The 18,260-nt window shown below is 39.0% G+C and overlaps 2 protein-coding genes and 1 long non-coding RNA gene across 7 annotated transcripts in view; all 3 read left to right on the forward strand.

Moving 5' to 3' along the window:
* Nucleotides 1-1,740: 1,740 nt before the first annotated feature.
* Nucleotides 1,741-4,150, forward strand: LOC141364230 (uncharacterized). Of its 5 annotated transcripts, none has more exons than XR_012369887.1 (3): nt 1,741-2,984; nt 3,177-3,625; nt 3,750-4,150. It is a non-coding gene; the product is annotated as an uncharacterized lncRNA (long non-coding RNA). The 5 variants fall into 5 exon arrangements; XR_012369888.1 differs by having other exon boundaries at nt 1,741-2,429; nt 2,536-3,625; XR_012369886.1 differs by having other exon boundaries at nt 1,741-2,042; nt 2,248-3,625.
* A 2,577-nt stretch (nt 4,151-6,727) lies between these two features.
* LOC129434274 (C-type mannose receptor 2-like) lies at nt 6,728-8,595 on the forward strand. Its single transcript, XM_073869103.1, has 3 exons — nt 6,728-6,785; nt 7,016-7,360; nt 8,067-8,595. Exons 1-3 carry the CDS (start codon nt 6,728-6,730, stop codon nt 8,435-8,437), a joined length of 774 nt encoding a protein of 257 aa, XP_073725204.1. The 3' UTR covers nt 8,438-8,595.
* A 7,650-nt stretch (nt 8,596-16,245) lies between these two features.
* slc1a2b (solute carrier family 1 member 2b) overlaps nt 16,246-18,260 on the forward strand; it is a 35,067-nt gene continuing 33,052 nt past the window's right edge. The window contains exon 1 of the mRNA XM_055192578.2: nt 16,246-16,437. The gene's annotated coding sequence lies outside the window, so the exon portion shown is untranslated. The remainder of the gene's footprint in view (nt 16,438-18,260) is intronic.

An 18,260-nucleotide genomic window follows, 5' to 3' on the forward strand; every position in this document is an offset into this window, starting at 1 on the left:
ATGGTGGAGCAACTCAAAGATGCGTTTATTATAACGTCTCAACAAAGTGTGTTTGGCGGCTCAAAAAGATTATTAACAGCACCGCTGACAGCGATGCTCGTATGTGCTTCTCCTCTGTCACGCGCGCTCCAGCCAGACGAAGGACAGTGAATGAACGGACACATGGTGGCGCTTCATGACAAATGCGTCGACACATCTTTTTCATTATATCACAATATCTGAGCTTTGCGATATTTCCTGTCACAATATTTCCTGATCTGTTAATCAATACAATTGTTTTAAAAGATTGTCAAATGTTTTTATTTGAATCAGGCCTTTAGATTAGCCTACTGGTGTATGTAGGTGATTTATAATACAAAAATTACATTACCTTTGCTTGCATAAACTGTTTATTTGTTTTTTAAATGACAACGTCAACATTATTGCTATTTAATTACACCGTAATTACAACATAGCGGACAAAATAAATAGCAGATGAAGGGTTTAATACAGTTTAAAGTTTTAATCTAAGATTTGTTAATCTGTGTTTAAATTTAAGTGGTGCAGCACAACTCGAATTAAAATTAAACTGAGATCAACAAACCCTAGGTTAGCTCTAAACTCTGCTTAATTTAATCCTTGTTGGTGCAACCCACCCTAAATGTCTGTTAATAGTAAACAAATTCTGTGTGTACTAATAACAGACATTTTATTATTATTATTACACTTTTAATAAATTAAATAATATTAAAGGTGACGTTCTTCCTGATCCAATTTTTTCAAACTTTAGTTAGTGTGTAATGTTGCTGTTAGTTAATAATACCTGCAAATTGATAAAGCTGAAAAGTTCACTGCCAGGCAATATATTTTCTTTAACAGAATTCCCCTTTCAAAGCCTACAGCGAACGGCCAGTTTGGACTACAGCCCTCTACTTCCCAGTTGAATGACGTCAATATAAGAGTTTTTGACTAAACTCCGCCCACAGGAATACCTCAGTCGCCAGCTAAGCTCAAACTGCTCTGCTAAGCTAAGCTGCTGTCAAATCACAACATACTAAACAAACTAAACAATCAGAACTAATGCATTTTTGAAGGAGGGACTTTTTGAACAAAGAAGACATCAGCCTGTTTTTAGGACCGTGAAAACAGCGGTATACACAAATAAGTAAATTGTGTCAAAAATACTGTGTTTTGTACACCTGAAACATGAACACATGTTATATTAAGCACTGTTAACACAATCAAAGCTTTAAAAACACAGAAAGAACGGTACCTTTAACATGAAGCCCGACAAAGGAAATATGTCTTTATTCAGTTGCTGCCATAATAAGCAGGGGTGGTGTCTAACGTAAAATCCAGGGTTTTTTGGGGGTTTAAAAAGTCTGACAAAGTCGAAAAAGTGCCATCTGCTGTTTTGGATTGCACACATTTGTGAGAAAATCATGTTCACATTTGTGAGAAAATCATGTTCACATTTGTGAGAAAATCATGTTCACATTTGTGAGAAAATCATGTTCACAATTGTGAGAAAATCATGTTCACATTTGTGAGAAAATCATGGTCACATTTGTGAGAAAATCATGTTCACATTTGTGAGAAAATCATGTGCACATCTGTGAGAAAATCATGGTCACATTTGTGCAAAACACAGTACATATTTGTAACACCTCTACATTTTCACTCAAATTGATTTTGTATTTGCAAAGCATTTTCTGTTTGTTTGCGAGTCGAGTTTCCCTTTGTAAAGTGGATTGAGTCTAGACGGAAGACCACGAACACCGGAACTTCCGGTAAAACCCCGCAAGCGCAAAATCAGCGAATTCGTCGCAGGTGCGGCTGATTAACCGTAGCGGTTGGTGACTGAAGGAAACAACAGATCCGGGGAGTATAAAGAGATCATCTAAAAACGCAGTTAGAGTCAGTCGTTTTGCTGGAGTCTTTGTTGGCGTGTGTTGGCGTTGCTGTTGTGTGGTGTATTACTCTTCAGGCTGGGCTGGCGTGGGACGAAGGAAAGCATATTGCTGGAAACCTGAAACGAAACAAAGAGAGAAATCGGCATCAGAGTGAGTAATAAATGATTCGAAGGAAACAAGAGCTACTGGCATTATTGGTGTAAACATTGTGCTGCGTGTGTACACGCCAACTCGTCTGCTGCTGTGGATGTGAGCCTGTGTGTGGAAGAAAGGCTGGCAACGGAGCATACTGTACGGTGCTTATGAGTACAAATAAATACTTTTAGACATTGGCTGCTAACCCGTTATGTGACAGACTGTCTAGTGAAAGCAGGACGGCCCTACCGCGGAGCAGTGTGGTGGGAGTGCCGGAAGAAAGCCAGCTTGGGTGACTATGGTCCCTATGAACGTAGACTGAGTCGGTAAACAACGCCACATCGAATTCCGGGGAAGAAGGAGAAGACAGGGTTTCTCAGCGCTCACTTGTAGTGTGGTGTGGTGAGTCTATATTGTGTGGAACCTTTCACTTGAAGTGGTGCAGTGTCTTTTCTTTGCTGTGTGTGTATTATCTGCCAGACCCCCGCCCCTATCCTCTGAACTGTAGAAAGACGGAAAGGCTGCCGGCGTCAGTCGCTGCATCTTTCAAATTCATGCTGTAGGTGAGCCCGAGTGGAGACGCTTGTTGTGGCTGGAGATCGACGGACTTCCTGTGGATTTGGGTTGTGTGACGGAGAGGTGGTGAAGCGTTTGACCACAACGAACTGTGTGAGTAACATGAAGGATACGCAATTGCTTGCATGTTGTGATTCATAACCTGTGCTTTGCGGAGTGAGGCGGGGTCGTTCTCATCTGTCCCGTAGCCTCTTCAAAAGGGTGCCCCTGTCTAGCGCTCGCTAGCCGACGCAGTGGAAAGGAGAGGGCAGCACTCGGCTCGGTGTGGCAGAGTGAGTTGTGCCCCCGCAGTAGCAGCAGCCATCAAGAGGTGTTGTTCCTCGATACCATCATTGTCATCTTGCCTCGAGGCCTTCGGCGAGTTGGGGAACAATGGTCACTGTAAGTCCACCTTTTTCTTCTCTCACTCACCCAAACGAAACGTATGCCTGTATTGACCGTTGACTAGCCACGTGTGAAAGTAAGGGAACTAGAGAAGAAGAGATTATACCTTCCATACTTACTGTATGTGGTGTCCGCTGGAGAGGTGAGAGAAACCCCCAGTTGTGTACTTACCTATTCTGTGTGTCCCAGCCAGCAGCCTGTGTGAAGAAAGAGAGAAGAGGAGATTATACCTACCATACTTACTGTATGTCGTGTCTGCTGGAGAGGTGAGAGGAACCCCCAGTTGTGTACTTACCTATTCTGTGCGTCCCAGACAGCAGCCTGTGTGAAGAAGGGAAGAAGAAGAGATTATATCTACCATACTTACTGTATGCCGCGTCCGCTGGAGAGGTGAGAGAAACCCCCAGTTGTGTACTTAATCATTCTGTGTGTCCCAGCCAGCAGCCTGTGTGAAGAAAGAGAGAAGAGGAGATTATACCTACCATACTTACTGTATGTCGTGTCCGCTGGAGAGGTGAGAGGAACCCCCAGTTGTGTACTTACCTATTCTGTGTGTCCCAGACAGCAGCCTGTGTGAAGAAAGGGAGAAGAGGAGATTATACCTACCATACTTACTGTATGTCGTGTCCGCTGGAGAGGTGAGAGAAACCCCCAATTGTGTACGTAACCATTCTGTGTGCCCCAGCCAGCAGCCTGTGCGGAGGAAGAGAGAAGCGGCGCCCATACTTACCATACTTACTGCACGACGTGTCCGCTGGAGAGGTGAGAGAAACCCCCAGTTGTGTATTTGACCCCTCTGTGTGTTCGACCAGCTACCTGGGAAGAGAGAGAGAGATACCCGTGATTAGGGGTACGTTCCAGACACACACACGTTGTTTTCCCAGCATTCATTGTTGTATTCTGTTCTGCCTCCAGGAGGAAGAGGAGGGCGCCACGGGTTCACGAGCCAGGCGGAGAAGCCTGAGGCACACCCCTCCCTTTGTGAAATACGTGGAAGTCCCAGGTCCGACCCCCTTCTCTCCCCCTCCCCTTCTATTGGTTTTGGGTCACGATCTACCTGGAGAACAGAATCGGAGCATTAGTTTTAAATACCCCCTTTTCCCCTGCCCTTCTTAAAGTTATTTTAATTAAATTAAATAAAAGATTATTTTATTACTTATTCACGCTTGTGTTGTTTGGTCATTGGGTTGGCTTTGGGGACCTCCTCGAGGTGGAAGTTAAACAGGGGCATGGCCTAGTTACATTTGCGGCCACCCCCGGCTTGTGACAATCTCATGAGATTTGACTCAAACTCTTTCTTTCATAGCTCTCTGTTTATTATCTGAATGCATTCAGCGCCGCTATCACCATATAAAAATAGAGAAGACCTGGACTGAAGCTCAGAGGTACTCCAGAGAAAACTACACAGATCTGGCCACAGTCAACAACATCAATGACATGAATCAACTGACGAAGAGTGTGAATAACAGTCTGACATATGAGGTCTGGATTGGACTGAATAAATTAAGTGTTTATAAATGGAAGTGGTCTCTGGGTGATCCCGTGAAATATGCAAACTGGTATAATGGAGACTCAAATGGTTCAGATCATTGTGCTTTTATGAGAGATGGATCATGGCATCATCATGGGGCTGTAATATGAACATGAGATTCATCTGCTACAATGGTGAGTGAAGCTTTCTAAAATGACATTAAACCTTCACTTAACCTGTTAGCTAGCACTTCTATTTTTGAGCATTTTCTGAAAAACGACAACTCCAAACTAAAACATCTGCAGCTCTTAAACCCTATGGTCTATATTCATAATTCTGGTCTTGTTTGAAACTAGACACTTGACATATTGTTGCCTAATAGTCATAACAACTCAGAGTAGTAAAGAAACAGAGTAAAACAAGGTAAAATATACATTAAATGACTTCCGTTTTTCTTTAAATAACATTCACTTAGCAAAAAAGGTATGAAATGGTCATGTGAGACACCTGGGGACACCATATAGGTGAACTGAATGTCTGACCATGCTGTGATTCAAATTTGAGAATGATACTCCAAAAAATGTTGTTTCTGTGAGCTTTTATTTCAAAAAAGTCCAGGCGTCCTTTCAGAAAAAGTGCACTTGGAAACTCCAAATATACACATGATAACAATATGACATTATTATAAAAAGAAAATGAGTCAGGACTACATATTACATTATGTATATCAATTCAGAACTTCTCTGCCCACCAAAGCACATAGAAAAAACTATTTCAGAAAAAAACATTTGCACATTATAACAAAATACTTGCTATTTTGAATGTGGTCGCTCATGAATGCACTCCAGATTCCAGTCCTCCTGTGTCAGCTGAAGTCCTGTTTTACATCACATCACATCACACACACACAAAGCAAGAGAGGATTTTAGTTTGAGTCAAAAGTTAGAGACATACAACTATTTGTATGAGAAACTATGATGTAATATACATGAACATAATACATATACACAAACACACACACACATTACATGAATATATTTATTTATAATTACAAATGTCTTATGTTTGCCAAATAACCTATATTTATCAGCTGGTAATACTCATATTTTCCACCACATATCTTATTATCTAGTTTTTAGTTTGTATATCCTGTGCATTGGATTCATATAACGTTAGCTATAAATATGATGCATTTATATAACATGTCAGAAAAACGAAACCATGTAAAACTCGTATATTAGTCATCTCCAGTGCTACTTTATAATCAAAACAGCTTACATGAAACAAGAAATGTAACGTAAAATAAATAATCAACAAAATAATCCACTTACTTTATCCAAGCGAGAGCAGCTGAGCTAATAATCCGGTCCATCTCTCCTCGACGACGCACTTTGTTTATATCCAGTCTTGCATTGTTGATCCGCGATCATGCTCTTTATCGACTTCTCCAAAACACTTTCAACACAAAAAAGTCATCTGCAGTCCACGATCCACAATGGAGATGTTATATCTAACCTTTGAAGAGGTTTCTCAGCGGCTCCGGAGCGCTTAGCCGGCTGCTATGCTACCCAAACAAACAAACGCGCATGGAGAGGGCGTGGGCATTTCTCTCCATGCGCTTCTGTAGATTTGCGCAGAAGTACACTTTACTGACGTAAGTTGAATCCTTGTAATCGTTTCATGATTGGTTACTTCCTCTGTCAATCAAAGCTTTGCTCACTATGCATTGGCTGGCTTTGTTTTGGTGTAATCCAGTCAAAAGCCTATGGTGAGCTGAAGGACATCTATCTAAGCAAATCATTGCTCGCATGAGATTTTGAGTTGTCAAACCTTTTCTGATTGGACAAAACAGAAAAATAGGGCGGGATATTTATCTGAACAGTCTAACGAAGCAGGAAGAGATGGATTTTCACTGATAAAAATCGATATTTGATAGAAAATATACATGATCGATCATACTTAGCGGACGCGCGGATGTAAACAAAGGAGGATATTGCTGGATTTCTCACTATTTTTCATTGTTTTGGATTAAAACGTGGGATGCTTTTTGAAGAGTGGACCCTTACCTTGAAATGTACGTTGAAGTTTTTGGGAATTGTCAGAAATTATCAGAACCATATGGCAAGACATGTGAGTACCCACAAAAAATTTTATATGCATAATCTTTTGCACACCAGTGTATTGATTGCAAAAATAAGCTCAGAACATGAATTTGGAGTGTTTAAACTTTCAAAGAATGCAAAGTTTATGATTGTTGATTGAATATTTGATGTTAAACAAAGTACAAAAACACGTAAAAACGCCCCTTAGGGCCCGCCGCCGGGCCGGTGCGTGTTAAGAAGTTTTTAACAAAACATGATCCAAAACATGATCAGATGTAAACTTTAAAAGACAACAATAAACATCACAGAAACAGAAATATCATGTTTGACACATTCACTCTTCTGTAAACTACAGCAAGCTACATGTGTTTAGAGTTTGACAAGTCAAGAGTTTTTGTAGATTCACATCCAAGAGTCAAAGTAAATCATTAAACAATCTTTATTTTCTTAAACAGAGAGCAGTGAAGGATTCATCATTGATGGTTCTTCAGTATCATGGAAAGAAGCTCAGACCTTCTGCAGAGAGCATCATACTGATCTGACCAGTGTGAGCAATCAGACTGAGAATCAACAGATTGAGAAGATCCTAAATAACACAAACATATCTGAAGTCTGGATTTGTCTGTTCAATGACTCATGGGAGTGGTCAGATAACAGTGAATCTGGATTCAGATACTGGGTGCCTGGTCAACCTGATAATTATGATGGTATTGAAGATTGTACAAAGGTTAAAATAAATCAGCAGGGTCAGTGGAATGACTTGAGATGCAATGCCTCTCTGACCTTTGTGTGTCATGAAGGTGAGTAATAAAAGTCAATGAGTAGGTTTACATGCACAGAATAAGCGGATAACTATCAAAAATCTGCTTATTACAGAAAACTGTTTTCATGCATTTACATGCAAATCAATAAGCCGGCTATGCAGACAATTGTCAGTTTTCTTGCAGGCAGTGACGTCATCACCTATTGTACACAATAGTCGTTCAAAAAGTCAATGGCATATCTGTCTTAAGCTATACTGTTGTATCTCTTCTCGTGTGTGCAAAACCTGTAAATGTAACATGAGCTTCTATTTTAACAGTTTCTCTGCCATCTGCTTTAGTCGAGCGGAGACTTTTATGCATTACTTTGCGCTTACTTCCGCATGTGACGTTTATCTTTCATACGCAGAGACATGTGCACATGGACAAAACCGTGAGAAAGCCGGTTAAGGTGTTTACATGCCGCGCGAAATCGGCGTAATGAGCAAAAAACTACCTATGCCGATCAGTTTTTGCTTACGCCGTTTATGGGCTTTCCCCGATAAAGGAAAACCTTTTTACGCGTTTACATGACCCCACACGTTATCAGTTTATTAAGCATAATCGGCGCAAGACTGTGCATGTAAACACACTCATTGTGTGTTTGATGAAAGAAGTTTCTCATTATTAAAATGATCTCAGTTGAGTGTTCGTCCTGTATGTTTCTTTTAATCTGATGTGTAGTTTGTGTTTGTTGTGTGTTCAGATATTCTGATATTGATTCAGAAGAGTCTGAGCTGGTCTGAAGCTCTGAGATACTGCAGAGAGAATCATCTGGATCTGGTTTCAGTTGATTTAGAGGAGATTCAGCGTTGGGTGACAGACGTGATTGATCAGGCCTCAACTGATGCTGTGTGGATGGGCTTGCGTCACTCCTGTGCTGTTGGCCTTTGGTTCTGGGTGAATGGAGAGATGGTGTGCTATAAGAATTGGGCTCCAGGGAACAAAACCGCTGTGGAAGACTGTGACCATGAAGTGAAATCTGGAGCAGTTCAATCTGGAGGAGATCATGGCTGGATCAGCCTTCCTGAATCTCACCAACTCAACTTCATCTGCATTAGAAAAGATGATGAATAAAACGATTTGTGTCTATCCCTTTCTTCTTGTTCTTTTTTTGTTAATTGTCTGCTTTTCTTTTTTTAGCTGTAGGGAGAATTTATAAACATATAACAGCATTATACTTCATTTAAGAATCATTTCATGTATATTAAAAAATATATATATATTCTACATTAATCTCCCATTTTAATCTCCTGACACAATATCTTATGTTTCTTTACTGTTGAATTATGTGAAATAAATGTGTTAGTTACATGTATATTTTGGGAGTGGGTAAAAATATTTAATCATCAGATGTGTCACTTCTGTTCTGTTTCATGTGTGATTAATAAAGATTATGAGTTCATATCAGAGTTTAATGAGAATTATTTCTGGATCTTAAGTGAATCAAATGTGTTTAGATTGATTCTGTTACGAGTCCTGTCTGTTTCCCCTGTTTTTAGTGTTCCTTGTTTCCCTGTTGTTTCTACTCCACCCCTCTTGTTTGTTTCCATGGATATTGATTGAAACCACTCCCACCTTGTTTTGTTGCCATAGCAATTTATTGATCCACCACAATCTCACCTGTGTATAAATAACCCTTGTGTTTCAGTTGTCTACTGTCTGGTATTATCAAGTGTAAAGTTGTGCCTTGTGTTTCTTCTGTTCTGCGTTTACTTCGAGAATATGTATGTTTATTTCCCTGTATGTATATTAAAAAAATCAAACCTTGGGACAGTTGGGCTGTTTCTGATTTTTTTTGGGGGGGCATGTCCCCCTCTGTGTCTATTGTGTAGTGGTGGGCAGAGCGAGGCTTCGTGAAACACTGAAACAGTTTAATCAATTGTGCCGTATGTTTCGAGGCTTCGAAACATCAATCCGAAACTGCCTCCACAGTGACACCTAGCGGTCGTTTGCATGTCTTTACATGAAGCAGCCTTGACAAGATTTTAGATGAGCGCTGACAAATTGTATCCCACATGTTGTTTGATTGAGCCACAAGTGATAGAATGGGAGAGTGGATAGTGCTCTTGACTCTCATGCGTAGATCTTAGGATCAAACCCGGGAAATGTATGCGCTATGTCATCGTAATAAAATGCTTTTTGTTGTTGTTTTAACATCTGTTTGACAACTACATGAGCTTTTAGGCTCACAATTGTCGATAACTATAGGCTATTCGTGTCTATTTAATTAATAAATTGAATAGAGATATACCAAATAAATAATAAGAGATTCATAAAATATATCAAGCCATAAAATGCCACATTGTTTACATATAAAGATGTTGATTCATAAATATAAATTGTTCTGTGTTGATAAACTCAACCAGCTTCTTTTTTACATATAATTTCTCCAGCCTTTGAAAACATTCTCACACAAGGGACACTTTTGCTGGCATGCATTTTTTTTGTAAGTGTTACATACATATGAGGAAAAATGACTTCTTTTCAGTAAATTATAGTATTTGATCTTGCCAAAAACGCATGATGTATTGTCAGATTTGTTTCCTACCCTGTCATATTAAGATTCGATGCAGATTCGACAGGTACGCCACCTTTCGAATCACTTCATCACGTGACATGGGTGTTTCGAATCACATTTCGGAGCAGTGTTTCGAAACATTTACGCTTCGGGATCTCGACACAGTGTCGAAACGTCAGTTTCGCGGGAGCCATCCCTACTATTGTGGTTACTGCCCTGGCATGCACCAATTAGCAAATATATTTACATTTAGTCATTTATATATTTATATTTACATTAAGTCTTATTTATATTTACGTTTAGTCATTTAGCAGACCCTTTGTTCAAAGCGACTTACAAATGAGGTAACAATAGAAGCAATTAGCGCAACACAACAAAATATTTATGGAAATAACTGATCGTAACAACAAACAGCTTTCGTTCATTTTAGCTACCATATACAGGCCTCCGGCCCACCACACAGATTTTCTTAAAGAAATAGCAGACATCCTATCTGAGCTCACAGTCACTGTAGCTCAGATAGTGAGCGTTGGTGATTTTAATATTCATGTGGATAACCCAAAAGATGCATTAGGATGTGCATTTATGGATGTTCTAAATTCTCTCGGTATTAAACGAAACGTGTCAGGGCCCACGCATACTCGTAAGCACACATTAGACTTAATTCTGTCACTCGGACTCAATATTAATGACATCGAAATATCACCCCAGAGCGATGCCGTTTCAGACCATTGCCTTGTGTCATACACAATGCTTCTAGATAGGACAGCTCAGTCTACAACATGCTACAGATTAGCCTGAACAATAATCTCCACCACTAAAGATAGCTTTATTAGCACTCTTCCAGACCTGTCTCAAATGAAACATGTAGCAGATAACTGTGAAGATCTGGATATTATAATAGATAACCTGAACAACGTTTGCACTAGCACATTGGATGCCGTTGCTCCCATTCGAAAAAAGAGAATCAAAGAAATAAATGCCAGCTCCATGGTATGACCATCACACTGCAGCCCTTAAAAAAGTAGATAGTAAAATGGAGAGAAACTACCGAAGCACAAAGTTAGAGGTATGGCGTTCAGCATGGAAAGAGAGTGTTCAACACAACAGACAGGCTATTAAAACCGCCAGATCTACCTATCTCAGTACGCTTATTAAAGAAAATCATAACAACCCTTGTTTCCTCCTTAGCACAGTTGCGAAACTGACTAGAAACAAAGAACAAACAGAAACCAATAGTAAACTCCAACACAATAGTAACGACTTCATGAACTTCTTTACTAACAAAATTATGTTTGTTAGGGGAAACATAGAAACTACGCAAGCAGCCACCACTATACCCAATAGTACAGTTACCACTAGATTACCATACAAACATTTTGAGTCATTTAAACCTACTACAATAGAAGAGCTCTCTAAATTAGTAACTTCATCCAAATCATCGTCCTGTATACTAGACCCCGTTCCCACAAAATTACTAAAAGAGGTATTTCATGTAGTGTCAGACACGGTACTAAACATCTTTAACTCATCTCTAGAATTAGGATACGTTCCAACGGCTTTCAAACTAGCAGTTATTAGACCGCTCATTAAAAAACCAAACCTTGACCAGGGAGATCTTAATAACTTTAGACCAATCTCAAATCTACCTTTTCTTTCTAAAATATTAGAAAAAGTAGTGGCAAGCCAGCTACGCACATTCATAGCGAATAATAATACATATGAAAAGTTCCAATCAGGATTCAGGCCCCACCATAGCACAGAGACAGCGCTGCTTAGAGTTACAAATGACCTCCTATTAACATCCGATCGTGGTGACATTTCACTCCTTATATTACTAGACCTTAAGTGCAGCCTTTGACACAATAGATCACAGAATCTTACTCAATAGGCTAGAAAACTATGTTGGCATCAGTGGTCAGGCGTTAGCCTGGTTTAGATCGTATCTAACCAATCGATATCACTTTGTTTATTGAGTCATATCACTCCCCGGTTAAATACGGCGTACCACAGGGATCAGTTTTAGGCCCTATCCTATTCTCGTTATATATGTTACCTCTAGGAGACATTATCAGGAAACATAACATAAGTTTTCACTGCTATGCGGATGATACCCAGCTTTACATCTCGTCACTGTTAGGAACTACACAACACGGGATTCCCAGAGCAGAGGGTCTTTAATGAGACACAGAATCAGTGGGTATGTATAATAATAAAACACTCAATGTCTTCATGTAATGTATGTGTGTGTGTGTAACGGCAAAACACTAAGTGGGAAACACAGCAGGACATCCACTTTCAGTAAACACTAGATGATATCTTCACAGGGCACAGAGAGAGATCCTGGTGGCACAATGAAAGAGAGAGGAGGTCAGAATCTTCAGCAGAGCGCGCGCTGGACAGCGCACGGCGGTAGTCAGGGAGTAGAGCAGAATTACGCGCAAGAGCGCACTGCGGCTGTCAGCGTCTTCAGCAGAATTACGCGCTCATGAGCGCACTGCGGCTGGACAGCGAACGGAGTAGAAAATCACTAAGAGTGTCCTATGACCGGGAGTATCCGACTTGACAGATGCCACACCAATCGGGAAGACTGACAGCAGGACAGGAAATCTAACGGGGCAAAGGCAGCAGAGAGCACGGTGAAAATAAACTTGAAAGAACTAAGACACAATCAGAACTAGACTCGACAAGAACTAGACAGAGCTAGCGGGCAGGAACACACAAAGACGAACTTGCAAAGAACAAAGGAAACGAGGGGAATTTAAATCAAACCGGATTGGACAATAATGAGAATCAGGTGCGGGTCGCAGGTGAGAGAAGTCAGAGGTAATGAGATCACCAGGTGGAAGACGCGCACGTGTGGAGCTGTCAAAACAAAAACACAACACATAGTGAAACAAAGACAAAGCAGCCAATAAGACGGAAATCATAACAGTCACATCCTAGTGAAACCCACCAGTTTGCTAAGCTAACAGACTGCATTAGTGATATTAGGGACTGGGTGGCACATAACTTTCTTATGCTAAACTCCAATAAGACTGATATACTTATTATTGAACCAAATCGCTACAAACATAATATGTCAGATTACAAGTTGTCCATAGATGGCTGCATGGTGGTGCCATCTTCCACGGTTAAGAATTTAGGTGTAATGTTCGACAGCAATCTATCTTTCGATAGTCATATCTCCAACGTCTGCCGCACAGCATTCTTCCATCTTAGAAATATCTCAAAAATGCGCCATATGCTGTCTGCATCAGATGCAGAAAAGCTTATCCATGCTTTTATGACCTCTAGAATAGACTATTGTAACTCGTTACTCGGGGGATGCCATTCAAATCAGGTAAACAAGCTACAGCTGGTTCGAAACGCCGCCGCAAGAGTGCTTACTTGATCTAAAAAGTATGACCACATTAGTCCAATTCTGGAATCTTTACATTGGCTACCAGTTAAATATCCCATACAATTTAAAATATTACTAATCCCATACAAAGCCTTAAGTGGCCTAGCGCCCTCGTATATTAAAGAACTACTATCAGAATACAATCCACCACGTAAACTGCGCTCACAAAATTCTGGTCACTTAATTATCCCTAGAATATCAAAAGTGTCGAAAGGTGGTGGATCCTTTTCCTGCTTGGCCCCTGGGCTCTGGAATGATTTGCCAGGTAGTGTTCGAGTGTCAGACACAGTTGATCAATTTAAATCTAAACTTAAGACATTCTTCTTTAACAAAGCATTCACATAAAATATGTCCAGTAAATGTACTTTTCACGCAGTAGTTAGTTTGTCTAGAACAAAGCACTCACATGGGTAATATACTATTGCCGCAATAGTTAGCCTGTCTGGAACCGAGCTGACTTAAATCACTATAATGTATGACACTTGCATTACATGCGAACGGCCCCTACACTAATAGAACTCTGTTTTTGTCTCCCTGTCTCGTCCTCGACCCCGAGGACAATGAGACAAACAGCCCCAGTTCCTGTTGCTGTGAAGGTCATCGCACCACTGATCTACTGGCTGTCCTTCAACGTGATGCCTAGCCGATGCGCGACCAACGACCACCGGCTGAATAGTTAACTAGCACAGTTCTCAACATTGAAACATGAGTAAAACCTAAATGACCAGTAGAAAAAATAAAAAAAACTTAATTAATCATTGAAAACGTGTGATCGGTAGTGACCTTCATAAATGTCACACACTGATTTCCAAACTTTTGATCACATTTACTTCAAAACCATGGGACTGATCTAATCACCATGTCACCACAAGGGAGAGAGACACAGACAAAGTTTCTGGTTCAAAATGGAGGGGAGTGGCTTAAAGCAGTATTATATTATTGACCAAACTATGCAATGTTTCGGTAGTGACGTGAAAATGCGGGACAGTGTTTTTTTACATGATTTTACATGATTTTTTACTGAAAATATTCAATAAATATATTTTTGGTTTTAATTAACAAAAGTATTCAAAATGATACTTCTTAAAACAATGATAAAAAAAATTACAAAAAATATTTCATATTTTTTTTCCTATGGTGAAATTCAGACCTTGGGGTTTGGGACAACCACCTCTCAATTGAAAGCACCATATAAATGATGATATTTTATATATAAAGCCTGCCGCTACCTCAAATATTACTTTGGGTGTTGATTGGTATTTGCTTATATTTTTTTATTATCAAACATTTTCCTACATTAATGCTTTTTAAATTAGTTTTTTGGTTCCGGGACAGCAATTTGCACGAATTCGGTAGAATGGCCCATATATATATATATATATATATATATATATATATATATATATATATATATATATATATATATTAATTTCTCCCAAGCGTTTTTGTCCTTCTAGGAGTTTTTCCCACCGGGTTTTCTCCTAGCGTTTTTTTTCGTCCCAGGGAGAGTCAGCCAACTTTGGCTTAACTTAGCACTTTACTGTATACGTTACATTATTAATGCGCTAGCTTGTACGGTTTAACCTTAGCCGTTATATTCTACTTCTTATATTATCTATTGATTTTCTGTGTTCTCCTTTACATCTACTCATGTAAAGCTGCTTTGCAACAATTAACAATTGTGAAAAGCGCTATATAAATAAAATTGAATTGAATTGAACATTTTGTCTTATCTTAAAACTGAAAGTGAACAGGTTTTTCTTATGGAAGGTCTGCATTTGTTAAAAATGAGCAAATAAAATACCTTACCTTACTTATGAGATAAATAACCATGTAATAAGCGGGATAATGTACAGGCAGCAGGTTGTTATTGTGAAATAAACCTCTTCAGTGTGATACAAGACCCCCCGCTTCCTGTCAGTCCGGGGCTTAATTCTGCGATAACAACCGGCTGCCTATACATTATCCCTTACTTAAAGTCACCATGAAATTAAAAGGAACAACTGTCATTTGTTTAGGAATATTTTGGTATTTTAATGACTTATCTGTGAGCGTCATTATTTTTTTTAAATTCATGTGCCCTCATTATCTTTTATCAAAAACTCCTTCCCTCCTCAAAACGATCTCTTTACTTCCGGTCATATGGTATAGTCCCGGAAAAGATTGCAGCGATTAGCAATTAGCCCTGCCGGTTTTACTTGGATATCACCACAGGAAAAAAAACAATTAATATTTTCATGGCGACTTTATTATCTTACCAGCACCACCTTTATTTTACAGAAAACAGTGCATTAAAAACAAAAGAACCCAGCACCTTCCATTAGCACATCAAAAACATATGGTAGACCTTACAGAATCTTTATTATTATACAGCTTGTTTAATTGCTACACCTATTATGATTTTTTTTTTTTTTTAACATTGACAATTACATTTCAGAGAAGACTGAACCCTACACTAACAACAACTTTTGCTTCCCTCTTACAGCCGTATTAAAACACCTGTCTTCTCTATGTAAATGTTCAGCAGAAATGTATTCGTTTTTTTTTTATTATTAATTTATTTGAATTGCTCAAATAATACCCCACTTCTTTTATGCACTGTTCTACTTTGTAAAAAAATCTGTAAAGTTGCTTTGAATCAATATTATGAGAAACACAAGTAGAAGTGAATTCTATGCATGTACAGTAGCCTGTCATGCTTCTTTCTCCACAACTTTTTACACTTTCAGTCGAGTGTTTTTATTAATCAGATGTAAGTATTTTATCAGCACAAACTGAATCTTAGCAATTTAGCGTTGTGTTACCGAGTTCCTTTTAAACAGAGAAAATGTGCATAGATAATGAATGTAAAACACTGTAGGTTTATTAACAGTAGCCTGTGTTTCTGAAATCCTGCACCAGGTGGACACATCAGGAGGGGGTACGAGGCGGAGCAGAGGCATTGTAAACACAGTTCGTGTGCTCTCAATGAGGTAGTCTTGCTTGCTTTCTTCAGAGCGATCGTGCACCGGATTAACCAAACCGAGAGCTGTGAATGCGCGTCTATTCTCCTGCGCGATCCCAACGCGTCGCGTCGCATGAAAGAAACAGAGCAGAGAGCGCAGAAAACATCAACATTTATCTGTTTGTGAATCTTCAGGTCTGACAACAAAGGTGAGAGCTGCACAGATATCTGTTTTTTCACAACTATGACTTCATTTAAATAAATTTACCATTAATAGAATGCATTAATATACTGAGGTGATCTTTCAGATTGTTGAATTGCTTGAGTGGAATCTCTTTCTTTCTTTCTTTCTTTCTTTCTTTTTTTCTTTCTTTCTTTGTATTTACTTGTCTGGATAAAATTGACTAAATATATTAAATAGGGAGCTGCATTTTTCATTGAGCTGTATTAGGATTTCTGTTATTTTGATGTGTCGTAATTCATTCACCTGTTACCAGACAACGTCGCGCAAATCTGCACATTGTTTTGCTTAAAGCTGCTGGTGAAAAATACTTTTATTTAACAATTATTTTTTACTTCAGGTTGTAAATAATCTGAAAGAAATGTAAAAATGTAAACAAGAAAGACTGATAATTAATTGCTAAAATCGAATTTGACAACATATTAAATAAAATATGTGATTGAGCAAAACGGAAAAAAATGGCAACAAAATCTATTCATACCTCGATCCTTTGTTCTTTAAGAAAAAAATATTTTATCCTTTTGGATTCATTCCGCACTTTTACCTTTCTAAATTGTAAGTATTTTTTAGGAATCATGTTAAACTCTTTTATTTTAAAATCACTGCTTGACTAATTTATTGAATTAGCTTTTATTACTTTCATTCTGTCAGAGATCCGACACTTTGTTCCAGGACCTGTATGTGCATTCATATTATTTATAGAGTTATATATACATAATGTTTTATTCAAACCTAAAAAATCTACAAATGTGCAACTACAACAAATCCAAATGAACGGTTTTAGCTGAAAATAAGAAGCAGAATTTTGCATGCTGTTTTTAACTTTCTTTGATTTTAACAATAGGTGATGGAGCATTGGTAGTAAGATATAAAACCCATCCATGAGGCCCACCCTATGTTGTTTTAAATCACAGCTGAAGGTCAAAGGTTAGCCAGGGCGGGCAGGTGTGGTGGGGGTGAAATTAAGCCTCGGGTTAGATGTGTTAGGTCACGATCAATGTAATAAAGTATCACCAGGGAAACAGAGCATTCATCTCCATTAAACCAGCTGTAAAGATGAATTAGGGTACATTGGTTTTGAATAAGGAGGTTATATTCAGGTTATGATATTGTCTGTTAAATCTGTGAAGATAGGCTATTTTATATGAGTGATTGTAGGAGTAATGAATGGACGTAAAGATGCGGTCATTTTGGTAGGCTTTTGTTTAGAGTGTACAGTGGGTATTAAAACCTGCACACATGCATTTTGAACACATTGCTTGAGATGAAGAACGTTCTTCCTTACATACTGGGAAAAGGAATGAGACTGATTAGAAACTGAAAAGCAGGATGCTGAAAACATGGATAAATGAATAGACATTTTAAACAGCTTGAGGGCTGTTAGATGTAAAAGAGAAAAATCCAATGTATATGTGTGTTTCAGGCCTAAGTAATCCTCCTGGGAACAAGCATGTGCTGCCAAAACGCCATCCAACTCCTTTCTCTTTGCTCTCTTCATCACTCCTTTCTGTGTCTTTCACCTCCCCCATCCCAGCTCGTCCACGGCCTGTGCGGGTTGTAAATGAATTTGGTCATTAGAGTTGGTAGAGACGGTGTCTTGCTCTTTTGGCTGTTGGATATATATCGGCATTCGAAATGCTAAATCCATTCCCATGGGCTGCACTGACTAATGGGATTTCCAATCATTTTGAACAGGTGCACCATTATAGTCTTATGGCCGGAGGTTTTTTCATATATCTGTGTAATGTTCCCATAAAAATTCAGTCAAAATGCAGCGTTTATATTAATGAT

This window comes from Misgurnus anguillicaudatus, chromosome 6, assembly GCF_027580225.2.
Source record: "Misgurnus anguillicaudatus chromosome 6, ASM2758022v2, whole genome shotgun sequence".
Taxonomy (NCBI): domain Eukaryota; kingdom Metazoa; phylum Chordata; class Actinopteri; order Cypriniformes; family Cobitidae; genus Misgurnus; species Misgurnus anguillicaudatus.